The sequence below is a fragment of the Echeneis naucrates genome, chromosome 16, assembly GCF_900963305.1.
Source record: "Echeneis naucrates chromosome 16, fEcheNa1.1, whole genome shotgun sequence".
In the NCBI taxonomy this organism is placed as follows: Eukaryota; Metazoa; Chordata; class Actinopteri; order Carangiformes; family Echeneidae; genus Echeneis; species Echeneis naucrates.
The window spans coordinates 22,452,285-22,469,162 of NC_042526.1; the positions used below are offsets into that span (position 1 = coordinate 22,452,285).

The 16,878-nt window shown below is 41.8% G+C and overlaps 1 protein-coding gene across 1 annotated transcript in view; it reads left to right on the plus strand.

The window, feature by feature from the left end:
• The window catches only part of LOC115056355 (copine-8-like), a 60,027-nt gene that overhangs the window by 23,739 nt on the left and 19,410 nt on the right, over positions 1–16,878 (plus strand). The window contains exons 5-6 of the mRNA XM_029522719.1: positions 4,423–4,468; positions 10,381–10,457. Coding sequence (XP_029378579.1) covers positions 4,423–4,468; positions 10,381–10,457 — 123 coding nt within the window. The remainder of the gene's footprint in view (positions 1–4,422; positions 4,469–10,380; positions 10,458–16,878) is intronic.

A 16,878-nucleotide genomic window follows, 5' to 3' on the forward strand; every position in this document is an offset into this window, starting at 1 on the left:
CAGGATCCAGGAAACAAGCAAGAAGGGAATCAGATCACACCCATTGTACTGGAAAACTACAAAACCCCTAACCGCTCTTTTTCAACCAACACGTCCATTCTCAAAGAAATTTAAAGACTCAAACCACAAGTAAAACTTCAAAAACTGGTTCACATGCAATATTCTCATCGTCCCCAAGGACATCCCCTCCCTCAACAATCTACTCTCACCTTGACCCGAAGACTCATTCAATGGAACACTTACAGACTTGAATGGAAACATGGCACGAACCCCCCATCTGAAGCTCCATCCAAATTACCGGTCATCAAAGGAATACACACCAACATCACAGAAGAGAGAGAGACAAGAACTGGAAAAAAAACTGGAAAAACAAGGTACCAGCATCACCAGAATACACTGGATCATAAACAAAGCCACCCAGCAGCCAACAGTATTCATTAAGATCTATTTCACCAATCCTGACCATTCTGCTGACCTTCTCTGCAAGGGTTTCTACATGGACCTCTTCCAGTACCGAGTGGAGAAGCCCCAGCCTCCACCCACCGTTAAACAACGCTTCAAATGTCAACAGTTCAACCATTTATCCACCAACTGCCAGTTGTCTGCCTCAGATGTGGAGAAAACCGCCACCACAAAACCTGCACAAAGCAAAAAAGAGAACCCACATGTGACAACTGTGCTGGCGAACACTCTGCTGCCTCCAAATCCTGCCCAGTTTACCTCTCACACACAACTCCATCAACCAGAGAACCACTACTACCCCTCAGCCATCCTGTCATCACTAACGGCCCCAGCTGGCATCATGACAACACTGACTTCACACACTTACACAAGGACCTCGGAAAACTCACCAAGTAATCAGGAAACACACACACTTCAACATATGAACCACTCATTGTCTACCCATCTACTATTCTTCACAATGGCTTTCACCGCATTCCTGCACAGAATTATCAGAGGAATACGAGCAAACAAACAAGAAATCATCCAACTATGTAAAGAAAATGACGTCTCCATATCCTCCATATCTCATATTCTTATCCAAAACCTCATAAATTCACATCCATGGCTACAACATCATTAGAGAATAACGGCAGACAGGACGTGGAGGAGGAGTGGCAGTTCTGATATGCAAACACATTGAATACAGCCTCTCACCAGAACAACTCAAAGGAAATGAATGTGTTCCAATCAAAATGACAATCCATTCACATCACTCCATCAGAGTCCCCCCGGAACAAATCCCTCAGCTGACCTGTTCACGGCCATCTCCAACCTCAGCTACTCCCTTATCATGGGAGATTTTAATGCAAAGAATGTCACCTTTTAAAGCAATAAAACTTACACCATCGGCATAGAACTCCAACAGATCCAACAAACAAGAACAACAACAACCTATCAATCATCAACACCAACCAACCCACCTATATCTCGCCGGCAACAGGCAGCACCCATTTCCTGGAACCCCGACCTTGCCTCAAAACATCAGTTCTCCACTACAAACCTTCTCAGCAGTGGCCATCTACCTGTTCTCACCACTTTGTCCTTTCACCTACAAGTTGTCCCAAGCAAGAAATATGACAGAAAAACAGACTGATTATTTGTATCACTAAGCAACTATGCTAAGTCAACTACTCACCCAAGTCAAGAAACTATACAACAAAACACCAACAAAACATCAATGCAATCACTACCACCCCACATCCTTGAACTCATCAGGCAGAAAGGAAAACTGCAACGTAATTATATAAGGTTCAGATCACCCCATACCAAGACAGAAATAAACAGACTCCAAATTACATCAAAACACACTTCCATAAACAAAAAACCTGGAAAACCTCATACAGGAAACTGGACCATGACAGAAACCCCAAACCTTCTGGCAGAAAATCAAGAGCATAAACGGTGAGCCAAAAAACAACACTATCCCTCTGCTCAAATTCTCTGGTACAAGAGGTATTGTCATCACTGACAATAAAGAAAAAGCCATCCTCTTCCGCAGTCATCTTGAAAACATTCACTCGTGCCCAAACTATCCTCACTTCAATAAAACATGGAAAGTGGATAAGGAAATCGCAAAACACAAGATGTTCCAGACAAATCTAACAAGTCACATCACAGAGCACCACCCTCTCCCAAAGCCTGTCATCACCAAAGAAATAGAACTGCACCTGAAGAAGATGAAAAACAAAGCACCAATCACTGACCTTCAGCACCTGCCTCACCCTGGAAGACTGCACTGATCACCATGACCCACAAACCAGGACAATTATTAAGTTTCCTAGATAATCAACAGATCAAAATTAAAGTTAAAGATCATCTCAACACCCTTCACCCCCAAAGCAGGAGACCCCAAGGTACAGTCCTAAGTCTACATTTCTGGCATTTATTACCCCCCAGCAGGGCCAGCTGGAGTTTCCAGCCCTGGAGTTTCATGCTTCAGACCAACCCACTTTAGATCACGACTGACCTTCTCTTCATACATCCCCGACTGACTGTGTGCAATGTTTAAACATCCAAGGTGTGTACGAACACGGACGTGTTACTTCCCATGGGTATGTTAGGGTGCTTGACTGAAAAAAAAAAAAAAAAAAGGGAGCCTGGGGCAGCGGCCAGTAGGAGCATATGTGATATAGTTCAACCCAGTGCCATGAAATCACTTTAAAAAAGTGAACACCAGCCCTCGCATCCCAAACATCAGACCAGCCCACCGCTCCTCCCGTTTAGCCACTCTGGACCTGCCACCATAGCCAAAGTCTCCAAAACTCCACAACTCGCAAAACTCAAAACATATATACCAGAAATAGAAAACTGGTCAAACCTCTGGAGCATCAAAATGAACCCTGCCAAGACACAATGCATCCTCTTCACTAAAAATCAACACCTGCAACCCAACATCAATCTGTCACTATACAACCACTAAACCCTCTCAGCAAAGAAGCAACTTCCCCCAGAGTCACCTTCCAAAAAAACGTAACCTGGACCAAACACATCAATAACCTGGAACAAAAAGCCCCTCAACGCCCTCAAAGCCCTCTGGGGACCCTCAACAGTTATTAAAGTCTACTTGTCATACATCAGACCGCTCTTCGAATACTCTGTACCCACCTGGATCACCATCTATTACAAACAACTGCAATGACTACAAACCATTCAAAGCAAAGCACTAAAACTGGCCCATAGACTCCCGTTTTTCTATAGTAACCACTACGCACACACAATAACAGGCTTCCAGACCATACAACAATGCCATCAAACCTTAGCCCTGAAATACTTCAACCAACCCCACCCTGCAGAACACCACTAAGGAAGGCCAGCTCACAACCAACACCCCCCTGTCATTCATCACCCAGCTGGTGAACCCCCCTCCCCCCACCCATTAAATCAGATTTAATATACATACAAATAAACCAACACTAGATACACATGAGCACCTTTTTTTTCGGTCTTGGCCCACATACGTCCTCCTTCCTCTAGAGTCCTGCTCCTCCCACCCCTCCTGCCGCCACCAAGCTCCACCTACAATGGCTAGAAAAGGGCAGAAGCCCTGAGCTATCCTTCCAGGCTCAGAAATGAAGAAGCCTTTTGGTTGAGAGGCAAAATGTCTTCATACTAGATAAGAAGTACAGTTGCTTTGCACTAAACACTCCAAGACCACCTGCACATAATTTATTGTAAACGTCTGGATTTCGATTTTTTTTCAGCACTAAAAGATTTCATATGTGGCAAAAGCTGGAGTTTTAAAATGGAAAACTGCCAGAGGAAGTATTGAAGGAAAACAGAGTAAATAGACAAATGCTGGATCAATAAGTGACCACTCCTCTATCGAACAAAGACGGGAAACTGAGCATCCCACATTTCACCTTCTTTTAATTCAGTCCTCTGTCCCATGTCTTTGCATCGAATCAAAATAAAAAAATCTCTGGAAACACATTCTGATTAATCTTTGTTTTTATAACACCAGTTTTGGGCTGCCAGCAATGTTTGGGGCTGCTGTCTTAGATAATAATAAATCTCTCTAATTATTTCATCTTTATTTAATTAATTCAAATGATCAACTACTGAGAATTGCCATTTTTTATGAACTTAAACCAGAAAGTGGAAAATGTACAGTGGAAAGCAAACACTTTCATGCAGCAGCCATTTAAGATGCTGAGGCTTCAGATGTTGTACCCTCATGCATGAAATCAGATCAGTAAAGCTTTCGTTTGCTGTATTCACCGGCGTACTTTAAACCTGAGTAGCTTGTTTGCAGTGATTAGTGGAGAAGTGCCTTGTAAAAACAAAAAGTGATGAGGTCAAGAAGCTTGTGCTATAGACTACTAATTTGTGTTTATGGGAGCCTTTGAGTCACAGACTTCCTGTTCAGACAATTACGTCCCATCATGGCCTCTGCTCTGATGTGTCTTCTCTTCTCTGCAGGTATGATTTAGACTGCAAGAGCGACAACCTCTCTAAACACGTGAGTGTCTCCTTCACCTCGGCTGTTCAGCAATCAGTCGTGCATTCATGAAAATATTATACAGCCAAATGTTCACCCTTCCACGACAATGCAAGCCTGATTTGTATCTAAATGCCAGGAGTAAGGCTGGCCTAAGAGGAACAAAGTAATGGCAATAGTGTTTAACTCTTCCAAAGAAAAGATTTTGAAAATGTCAGACCTGTGCCAGGTATTTAGCAGAGTTTTAGAGTTTTAAACTGCTGTTGAGAAATGATTTTGGTCTTCCTGCCTTTTGTGCTTGTTTGCTAATAAGGACCAGCTTAAAGCTCAGATTCCCATACAGTTCCTTTGATATTGGGCCAGTTAAATGTGTCGAAAGACGGCTGCACTTTCTTATGGAAATCCAGGATTCATGTTAAATAATATTTTGACCTATCACTAGTGACAGGTATCACCATTTCATCCACCATTTAAGATACTTTTCCCTCCTACTCTTACCCATGTAGAAAACAGCTTGACCAGGCCATATAACTACCGTGTATGTGCTTATAAGCTTAACTGTCATGACTCGGCCCAGTGGCTTACAGGTAATGCCATCTTAATGCCGAGCCCACTCAGGACACAACCTTTACTCTGTAATAATTGCATCAGCAGATCTTTCCCACTCTGTGCCAGAGCACCTTTACTGTTAAGTCAGGGTTTCATTTTTAATGCTAGTGTTATATGTTATGGATTCCTGTCCTAACAAAAGCAGGGTGGATACCTCATGTTTGCATTGGTTTGTATTCATTTTGTATTATCATTATTATCATTACTGCACTCTCTTAGGTTAAGCTACAGGGACTGGTTCAGCTGACTTGTTAGACAGAAAGTCATTCCTCAACCTTCTCTGGTTAACCTGCTTAGTTAACTGCTGATCATAGAGCACACAGGCCGAGTCACCCCTCGAGACCAAACCAAAGATAAGCAAAGTAGAAGGTTTTACAGAAATAAGAAACAAACTAACATCATGCCTAATAACGCTATTTTAGAAATATACTTTTTCAATCCTTTAAATGTTTTATGAAGGTGATGAAGATGTGATATTGGAGTAAAAACATTATGTAGCTTTCAATCATGACTTCCAAAGAAAGATTTAGGGTTAGGGTTAGGGTTAGGGTTAAAGGTTAAAGGTCTTCAATAATGTGAAAAACCTTTCCTCAAGTGTAGATGACAAGCTTTAATAAAAATTCTTTACATTTATCATGCCCTCCTGCCACTGCTGATGATGGATACAGGTTATGATTATTCCCTTCAGATTTCCTTGTCCATGTCTGTGTAAAATCTGGCTTCCATGGCCACACCTAGAGCCTTTCCCATTACCCAGCTTCATACTCGTTGCCAACTGCAAGTGGGGTTATTTTCCTCAGCTCCAACCCCAGCATGCCCTCGAGCTTCTACTAAGAGCACTGAGCAATGTGAGCACAGCGACTCACTCTCAGCATGAAGGCTGAGGATGCTTGGATGCGTCCTGTCGCTGCTGTGGATGTGTGGGAATGGAGATCTGGCACACAGTGATGGCTCTATTGTTCAGGGACAGCCCATCCCCAGTCACGTGGCTACAGAAACAGAGAGTGGAAAATAGTACTCAGACGTACAGTATCTCTCTTCAGCTCCAGAGCCAGCATTTAAGGATGCCTCCTTCCTCCCATCACAGCAGATGTTGCTGCTGTGCCATATGGTTTGCATACCTTTGTGCAGATATGCCTGCAGGGGAAGATGTGCAGAAAAAGAGTATACGGTAAAGCCTAATTAAGAGATGGATGTCCTGATTCCTCCTAGATGAAGTTGATGTGGCGTTTTCAGGCTTGTGATATGATTGTCACAGCCTGGTGCACACCTCTTTGTTTTACTCATGTTCAATTGTGTGGTAAATTCACCAAGATTTCTGATACAACAGCAATCTCATTATTTCTTTTTTTATTTTTCATTTTATATCCAGGTAGGGAAATAGCCTCTTTTTTTGCAGGCAGTAATTAAGTTAACTGGCTGTGTTTTCCCTCCCATCTATGTTAGAGCAGACAAGATTTTGCTGCAAAATTTTAATTCCCCAATTAAACACACTGTTGCTAGAAAATTAATATTTGTTGGACTGTTCAAAGTTGCAGGGAAAGAAAGACTTTCCTGACTGTTTCCTGACAAACACAATATATAGAAAACATCCAGTGATTGCAGCCTGGTAGTGCATTAGTAAATTAGCAGTATTGGAGAAGAAGAGGTTACAATGCCAAGTGAGTAGTAGTTTGTAATGATAACTAAAGGTAACTACAGCAGCAGGTACTGAGCAGGAACATGGAGGAGAGATGATTCAGATGGGGACAGGGGGAGAGAGGACAAGAGGGACAAAACACAGACTACAGGAAGAAACAAAGTTAGAGATGTAAGGATGTAATGTACATGCAGAATGTACTCTCCCAAAGAGAAGGGGGGGGGGGGGGGGGGGGGGGGGGTGCAGTGCAATCCCCAGCAGTCTAAGCAGCACAACTAAAATAAAAAGAGTAGTTAAACTGTACATTTTTAATTGCCATTATCATAAAGGAAGGTGTCAAACCCGATCTTGAAAGCTGTGAGTCTGCCCCCCAGACCAAAACTGGGAGTTGCTTCCATTAAAAAGGAGCCTGATAGCTGAAAGATTTACTTTTTGAGACTCTAGGAACCACAAGTAAATCTCCATCTACGGAGCGGCGTGAACTCCTGGGACAGTAAGGAACTATGAGCTCTCTGAGATATGATGGAGCTTGGCCATTAAGAGCTTTATATGTGAACAGAAGGATTTTAAATTCTACTCTGTATTTTACTGGCAGCCAATGAAGAGCAGCTAACACAGGAGAGATGTGATCTCTTTTCCTAGTTCCTGTTAATATTCATGCAGCAGCGTTCTGAATTAACTGAAGACCTTTCAGAGATTTGTTTGGACATCCAGATAGTAATGAGTTACAGTAGTCCAGCCTAGAAGTTAGAAATGCATGGACTAGTTTTTCTGCAACATCCTGAGAAAGGGTGTTTCTGATCTTCCTAATGTTTCTCAGGTGGAACAAAGCTGCCTTACTGACTTGTTTTATGTGAGGGACAAAGGACACGTCCTGGTCAAAGGTTACTCCAAGGTTTCTTACAGTGGAGCTGGAAGCCAAAGTGATGCCGTCCAGAGTGCTTCGGGCCGAGTACAATAACTTCAGTTTCGTCAGAGTTGAGTGCCTTTTCCCAGTGCTGTTTCTGTGCTATGACTTACTCTAAAGTCTGACTGAAATTCTTCAAACAACCTATTCCCATGCAGATGTTCACATTATTGACCTGCAAATTGATTTATCAAGAATTTTGGCGCTGTCCCCCCACAATAAGAAGATCGCAGGTTCGATTCCCGGCCTGGGTTCTCTCTGTGTCTCACTGTGCATGTTCTCCCCGTTTCTGCGTGTGTTTCCTCCCGCTGTCCAAAGACATGCATGTCTAGGTTAACTGGTAACTCTAAAATTGAACGTAGGTGTGAATGCGAGCGTGAGTGTTTGTTTGTCTCTGTTTGTCTTTGTGTGTTGGCCCTGTGATGGACAGGCAACCTGTCCAGGCTGTACCCCGCCCCTTGCTGGATTGGCTCTAGCAGCCACTGTGACCCGGAAATGGAAAAAGCGATAGGATCTGGATCAAGATTAAGCATTTTGAGGGGAGGTTTAATAACTAGAATCTTGAAAGGCTGTGGTGCATAACCTAGAGATAAACACACATTGATCAGATCCAGGATGTACGTGTTAATTATTGGAAAAACATCTTTAAATAGTCTGGTACGTATTGGGTCCAAAAGACAAGTTGATGGTTTAGCTGATGAGACTTTAGAAACTAGCTTGGAGAGATTAAAAGGGAAAAAGATTCCAAATACAAAGCAGGTGTTACTGATTGAGGCGCTGCTTCATTTGATAGTGGACTGCTGCCAGTTGTTGGTAAAAGCTGTTGAATTCTGGCTCGCATGTTACAATTTTATTAGTAAAAAAAGCCCATAAAATCACCCCTGCTAAGAGCTCAAGTCATCCATGGTTCCTCTGAGCCTGGCTACAGTACTGAAGAGAAACCTGGGATTGTTCTTGTTTTTTTCAATCAGCACTGAATAGCAGGAGTTTCTGGCAATGCAAAGAGCTTTTTTTTATATATTTTTAAGCTTGCTTTCCAGGCTAAGTAGAATTCATTGCATTACTGGACCGCCACCGCCACTTCCTGTGACACTTGCTTTAAGGCAGAAATTTGAGGGTTCTACCAAGGTGCCAGCCTCCTCTGTTTCATTACTTTCTTTTTCAGAGGAGCCACAGAATAAAGATTGGAACACAGTGAGGCCATAGTGCTATTCACAAGGTTATCAACCTGTGTAGTGTGCTTGCTGGCTTTTGTGTTTTGTGCACACATATAGATTTAGCCATGAAACCACACAGTGTTGCGCATCTGGCCCTCAGGGGTCAGGACACCTCAAGACACATCGGCAAAAAGTATTGACATCCTTACACTTTTGTCAGATAAAACACCCCTTCTCCCTGAAAATCAATACCGTTCCGAATGCTTCAGTATTCACGTGTGTATTTTTGTGCTTTTTGCATTCAAGCAACACAAAAACAGCTGAGAAAAAAATGCTTATTTGATCTTGTTCCACACATAATGTAACCATGAATATCTTTTTTCGCAAACTGCTCCAGTTTGGACTCATTGCAATCCATTTCAGGACTTGTGTGTGCTGTCTTCAACAGTTTCTGAGTACATTCGGAAGTATGTATTGCCTGTATGTCCCAGGCCTGACACTGGGCCTTACACTGTACTGTGTCTTTGTTAGGATACTGGAGGCCTAAGAAACAGAGAAGGGATGTTGTACTTGTGGCATACAGCTGTGCTCTTTTCTTACTCAGAGATATCCTCTAAACCTTTTTCTTCCTGTCACCACTGAGCCTGTTAATTCAAGGCGCAGGCCTGAGCCTCCAGCTATAGATTTGTTAGGCGTAGCAGGCACTGGGCTGGGGCAGCTATGGAAAGGCTGGAAATTTTTTGTCATCTCTTTTTGTTTTGAGACCTTGGCTGGGAGAAGAATTCGATGAACACCGGCAAAGATCTCTGGAGCAGCTTTCTGCCTGCCGGACTCAACACAGTTCATCTGTCAAGCACTTACACACACACGCACACATTTACTCATGCACATGCATACACATTCTGGTAGGGGAGACCTCAGTATCAGTGCATGAACAGTCAGCCCAGGCTTCTTCTGCGCCTTCCGCTCCCTGTGTTACTCCTCTTTTTGGTCAAAGGCTTCTCCTCCTTAAACAAACTCTCCAGTAATCAACAAGGACACAGGTCCGTCTGCATGCTGCACTTACATGTCATCATGGAAAACAGAAGGGATGACATGTCTCTGTAATCTCGATCATATGTACAGAGCAAATATAGTAAAACATTTTTTTAGATATATTTAACAGGTTTTTTTCTCTCTTTTTCTCTATATGATGTCTGATCCTGTTTTCAATTGTGCATTTTGCTATTAAAGCAGACATCTCCATATTGAAGTACCATGATGTTTGCCCAATGTACACCAAATACATATTTAATTTTCCAAGATGATGAATGGTTATTTACCATATTTAATCAAGCAGCAGACAGTCGTGTAGAAAAATAAAGCTGACAGCAGGGCACCTTCTTCAGATTTTCAAATCTGCTGTTCAGAAAGCTCTGGGTGCTGTCCCTGAGGCTAGGTCCGGTTTTATGGTTTCTATGGTTGCTATACAGATAATGGCACTGAGTCTTTGGACAGAGTTCAGCTATTGCTAGTTTTTCATTCTTGTTCCTAGTTAATTTTGGCATAATTAAAATAACGTACAGATAAATACACTACAAATATGAAAGTGAAAACAAATACTGATGTACTGTGGTGTGTTTTTCAGGACTTCCTGGGCCAGGCTTTCTGCACATTGGGTGAAATTGTCGGCTCCCTGGGAAGCCGCTTGGAAAAACCTTTGGTGTGAGTAGCACACATTCCTGTGGGCATACATGCACTATGAATGCACTCAAACAATTTGGGTTCTGCTATTTTAAATGAAACACTCATAACCTACAGCAAAGGATTTACAGACTTGTATTTGGGAGAGTCACTGTATCAGGTACCATAGAAAAGCTTTTTGATTTTACTTCCTCACCTACACACATGATGATTGAAACGGTGATGAAAGCATGCACTGTCTCCATCAGCCAAATGAAATGAATAGTTAAACAGCAGCAGAATTAATGACAGACTGTAAACATTTTGAAATGGTAGACAGCAGGGAGTACCAGGGACATTTCAGCCAAATGGAAGATGCCATTAGTGAGCCTCCAGATCATTTTCTGAAGAAGCCCACGCTGAGCGAAAGCCTAACGAAATCATCAGTTATATTTTCCTTTGACGATGTGCCTGATAATCGGAACAACATTTTCAGATTTCAAATATGTCATGATTGTTGCTCTGTGTGTGGTTGGTGTAAGCATGGAAAACTCCCATGGTGCACTGAAAGTCTTCCCCCTCTGAGGTTTGGAATCACTCTCTAAATTTCAACAGTCTAATCCCAACAAAAAATTCGAGACAAAAAAAAAAAAAAAAAAAAATTGTGTCACCCACCGAATTGTCAATGTCATCAACAAAATGAACTTTATTTAATTTTGAACACAACAGGCTGTAAATGCCCCATAATAAAGAATGTTTATACCAACAGATTTTCAACATTTTGAAAGGGTTACAATCAATGGGGGAAACTCCAGCTCAGTGATGTGATGTCAACAACTTTTACAACTGCAGGGCTCTTCCAGTCTAGGTATGTGTTCATACTAAGAAAATGCAGGGATTTAAAAATCAAATAAGACTCAAACTCAGTTAAGAACACATGCAATGCTCGGTGTAAATGAGTACACCCTCACCGAAAAGTAACATTTAAAACAATATCTCAATGAACACAAAAACAATTTCAGCAATAAATCTGGGAATTCATGATGCCATCAATGAAATGCAACCACCACCACGTTTCACTGTAGGCACCATGCGTTTGTCTCTGTCTTCCTCACCTTTGTGACGCCATCAGTTCGGCTTTAAGAAAGGCACCCATGCATGCCATTCCTCTGCAGTGTACGCTGGATTGTGTCTGGGGAAATAGTCAACCCAGTTTGGCTTTCTACTTCTTTAGATAACTGCAGTGAGCTTGCATGCCGACTTTCTTCAACCCTTCTCATCAGAAGATGCTCCTGTCGATGTGAAAGAAGAGAAAGAAAATTATGTCTTTCTCAGGTCTTGTGACATTTCTTATCCATGTGGTGCCATTGCTGACAACATGAAATGGGAAGGGGTTTTCTTTAAGTGATACCATCTTATAGTCAACTGTCTGCTGGACACCTGTATAATGAATAGTTAGACTCACCTGCAGTTGAACCTTGTTAAATTAGACATTTGCGGTCTAACATTTATCTTTGCTCCAGAGACTTTCAGTGGAGTGTACTTATTGTTGCATCACCCTAATTTGAGTAAAACTGAAAATTTTGTTCTCTAAGTTATATTATTAGCCTTACCTTAACGTTATAAGTAAAAGAGATGTTATATTAAACTTTTTCTTATTTTTGTGTTCATTGAGATATTGTTACTTTTCAATGGGGATGCACTCGTGTGTTATTGTTGTTGCCACAGTTCTGTTTTCTTTTCCAATGTGTGTCTGTGTCTCTTTACTATGTTCTCTATCCTTGAACCTTCTGTGTCTTTCTGTATGTGTGTGCATGTACGTGTGCCTTTTTGTGTGTTTGTGTATTGCAGCACAACTGAGCAGTTGCAGTTGAATGGTTTTGATGAGAATGACACACAACAAAAATGATGCAAAAATTTGTCAACAGTGTTACACAATCCCCTATTCCAGTAGTCCAGTGGTTATTCACACAGCCATTGAGTGTGTGTGTGTGTGAGAGAGAGAGAGAGAGAGAGAGAGAGAGAGAGAGAGAGAGCAAGAGAACGCTTACCTGCACAATTTATTTTTATCCTTTCTATAAACAGCTGAAGATATTTTGGGGATTTTTTTTTTATCTCTGTCATTCTATAATTCTTAGTGCTTGTATGACTGTGTGTGTGTGTGTGTGTGTGTGTGTGTGCCTCTTTGTGTTTGTGTGTTTTGCACTGCACTGCCTTTAAGTACAAAAAAACAAAAGCAAAACTAAAACAAACAAAATAAACATCTGAAGCAAAGACATCACACACATCAGTCAAGTGGAGGTAGGTAACACAATTAAAGGGAAAAGCAGACATCAGGGTTGACAGCATATTGTAAACACATGCATCACAGTGACATATCACACATTTTCCCCAGTCACTAAAAGTGCATCATATGTTGTGCTTTGTCACAGCAGTCAACTTTTAAACACTTTTAACAGTTGGCAAAGTGCCAGAAAGCCCCAAGTTTCAGCATTTCAAATGAACTTTTCTCACCTTGGTGACTTAAGGTGAAGTAGCATAAGCCTTCCAGTCATAATCACAGAAAAAACGGAGAACAAATAGCTGTAAAGAAATAACTGTTGTTGATAAAAAAAACAATACAGTTTGCCGTGTGCTGGTAAGTTGGTGCATTCTTGGAGGTGTGCAACTTTAACTGTGAATAAAATATAAATTATATCCGCCTACAAGCAATTTTACACTCTAATGACTCCTTTTTTCCCCATGTGAAGGTCCATTTCACTCCTGCCCCTACTGCCCCAGAAAACCCACCAACCTATTTGCCTGTTACTGAGTCACATCTCTGCTCATACAGTGAATTCATTCTCTGCATCAAATGATAACTGTGTGTTTCAGGTAACAGTGTGGAGATGGGGGGCGGGGCTTAAATCTGCCATCATATGATCATGGGCTAACTCCTCATTACTGGACAGTTCTTAGCCAAAAGAAATCATCTCTGCCCTTCCTTGTTCATGTTCTGCTCTGTGGTTTTCATTTGGCCTGTTTTAGTCTTAAGATTCCCTTGGCTTTACTGGCTAAGTATAACGCTTCGCCAGCTCAGGATATAAACATCGAAAGTATTTAGACCCCCTTAAATTTTTCACTCTTTATTACATCGCAGCCATTTGCTAAAATCATTTAAGTACATTTTTCCCTCATTATTGTACACACAGCACCGCATATTGACAAAAAAACACCCACAGAATTGTTGACATTTTTTGTGAATGTATTTAAGAACAAAAACTGAAATATCACATGGTCACAGTTTTTCAGACTCTTTGCTCAGCATTGAGTAGAAACACCTTTTTGATTTAATACAGCCATGACTCTTCTTGGAAATGATCCAACACGTTTTTCACACCTGGATTTGAGGATCCCCTCCTTGCAGATACTTTCCGGTTCTGAATGTTGATGGACAGGCATTTTCAGGTCTCTCCAGAAATGCTCAATTGGATTTAAGTCTGGGCTCTGTTGTTCCGTTATTTTAGTTGCGTGCTGTGCTAACAAAGGGTGAAAAATTTAAGGGGGTACTCACTGAAGGAGCGGAAATGTCACCTACCTTGGTGACATAATTTTGATGTTATTTTTTCATTCAGCATTCATTAATATTTATTTTTGCAATTAGACAGCAAATGTTAAGAGCTGAGATGAAGCAAATTTGATTCAAGGTCAGCAGGGGGTTCTCAGAGATGAGATGATTTTATCCATTTGGTGTTTCCTCCGTATGGATAAGTTCAAACAGTTTATTTTCAGCAGATTAATGTTACATTCTCTAAGAGCTTGATCACCACTGATTCAAATGTTTTATTTCTCCTGAAGCAATAGTGTGTTGGATAAATGCTATGTGAAGAAACAAAACAGATTTGATGAGATTCATTGTCAGTCCAACAAAGGCAGTTTAGCATCAAATCAGGATGCATGCGTTTGAGTGAATGATTCTATTACATGTTCAGGATAAACAACAATCCAATAGGGCGTCAGTGCAGTCATTGATATACCATGTGAACAAATGAAAACAATTACCTCCTTCAGTGCAATGTAAGTAAAAGTTATGTAGGGTTAAGACCTGGTTAGATATTAATGTTGTCAATTGGCTCTCACTGTTGTAAGGTTTTAATATGCAGGACCCCTCGCACTTGAAAAGACTGTTTGCTCCGAAAGATTCCACTGGAATTCACTCAGGGTTAACACCTTTCTTGCTTTTCTTCCTTCTTTTGAAAGTTGCTGTGGTCAACAATCCTAACCTAACCTTCAACAAACAGCACTTTAAGGAGACATAAACCAAGACAAAATAGTCATTCAAAGATACACTGGACATAAATACTTGACTTTTAACTACCAGATATTGATCTTGAAAATACAGAGAAAATATTTAAAGTACAAAAAAAATAAAAAATTATGGAATCTTGATCAAAGTCAAAATCAACTTTATTGTCAATTCTTCTGTACATATGTAAGACGTTTGCTCTTTTGTTCTCTATGGTCTAACAACGTAGAACCAAAGAAAAAAAGGTGTAGAATGTAGAAGAGCAAAGGAAATTACTTAAAAAAGAGCAAAAAGGACAAAATTAATAAATATAGAAGTTGGAAATGAAAAATCTAGACTTTACAAGAACATATAAATAACATACCAAAGCAGCCAGAAACATTGTAATTTGGGATACAGATGATGCTGTGCAGGGAGTGAAAAGGGAATGTGCAATTTCTGCATATTATATGTATAAATATGTATAATATTATCTGTAAATAAAGACTTCATTGAGGTCAGGTGAGCAGTGGCACTGTTTCAGAAACAGCTTCAGAAAGCAGCAGTTCTTATAAAGCGGCTGGTGCCAGCATGGTGGGCTTTTGGTGTGTGTGGTGACAGATGTGCATGGGGTTCGGGGGGGGGTCAAGTCCTTTGTCAGTGGGGGTGCTGATAAGGAGTTCAGCTTCCTAACAGCCTGATGGATGAAGCTGTTTCCCAGTCTGGCAGAGCTCACCAATAGACTGCGGCAGCTTCTCCCAGATGGCAGGAGACTGAACAGGGGGTAGCAGGAGTGAGTTGGGTCTGTGGCAATGGTGACAGTGAGCCGGGTGCTGTAAAAGTCTGTGAGGGAGGAGAGATGATCCAGCTGGCTGCATTCACTATCTGCTGCAGCGTCTTCTTATCGCTGGCAGTGCAGCTGCCATACCAGACAGTGATGCAGCTCGTCAGGATGCTTTCTGTGGTGCCTCGGTAGAAGGTAATCATGATGGGGGCCGGTGCACTTGCTGTCCTCGTTTTGCGGAGAAGTAGAGTCTCTGATGAGACTTTCATTCCAGTGATTTGGCGTTGGCCCTCCAGAAGGTTGTTGTTTCTGCACCAGATGACCAGGAGGCTCATCTCCTTCCTGTAGTTGGCCTCGTTGTTGTTGCTGATAAGACCCACTATGGTGGTATCATCCACAAACTTTATAAGGTGGTTGGCTGTGAACCTGGTTGTACAGTTGTAGGTCAGCAGGGTGAAGAGTAGGGTACTCAGCACACATCCCTGGGGGGCTCCTGTACTCAGCATGGTGGTGCTAGAGGGATCTCCCTGTGTGAAAGTCTGGCAGCCAGTCACAGATCGAGGTAATGAGTCCGAGCCCAGTCCATTTATGGATGAGTTGTTGGGGGATGGTGGTGTTGAATGCTGAGCTGAAGTCTATGAGCAACATTCTCATATACGATCCTTTGCGGTCCAGGCAGGTGAGGGCAGAGTGGAGAGCAGATGAAATTGCATCATCGGTGGAGAAATTTAACTGATATGCAGATTGTAGAGGGTCCAGCTGAGGGGGAGGATGGACTTGATGTGTTTCACGACCAGTCGCTGATGGAGGTCAGTGCAACTGGGTGGGAGTCATTGAAGCATGATGGTGATGACTTCTTTGGCACAGGAACGATGGTGGTGGCTTTGAAGAGGTGTTAAAAATATCCACGAGGACAACTTTGACTTGACTTTTAACTTGAGACACATGAAGTGAATGAAACCTCACTGGCTTCTTCTTCCCTTAAACAAACTTCAGTTCTGCACAGTCTGATTTCTCCAGTCCAGTCTCTCTGGCCATTCCTTCCACACACTGCTGCGACTTAGAGTGTGAGTGTGTATCTCCAAGCTCCCCTGATCAGCCAATCATCTCCACATAGTTCATACAGCCTGCCGCCTCAGGCTGGAAGGCACACCCAAACCTGATGCACTCAGACAGGAAGGGCTGTGGCCCAAAACTTACCTCAATAAATGCAATACAGTTTGCATTAAGCTCACGTTTTAGCAGACAGAGTTAGTGCAAATAGCTGTCAGACAAAAAGATGGAAAATGATGGAAAAAGGTAAAAATTTATCCATAATTATTAAACAGTTTCAATAGATTATTTTTCATTAGTTGTGTTTGACCATAACTTCTTTAACACACTCAGACAGTTCCTCCCAGTAACTGCGTGCCATA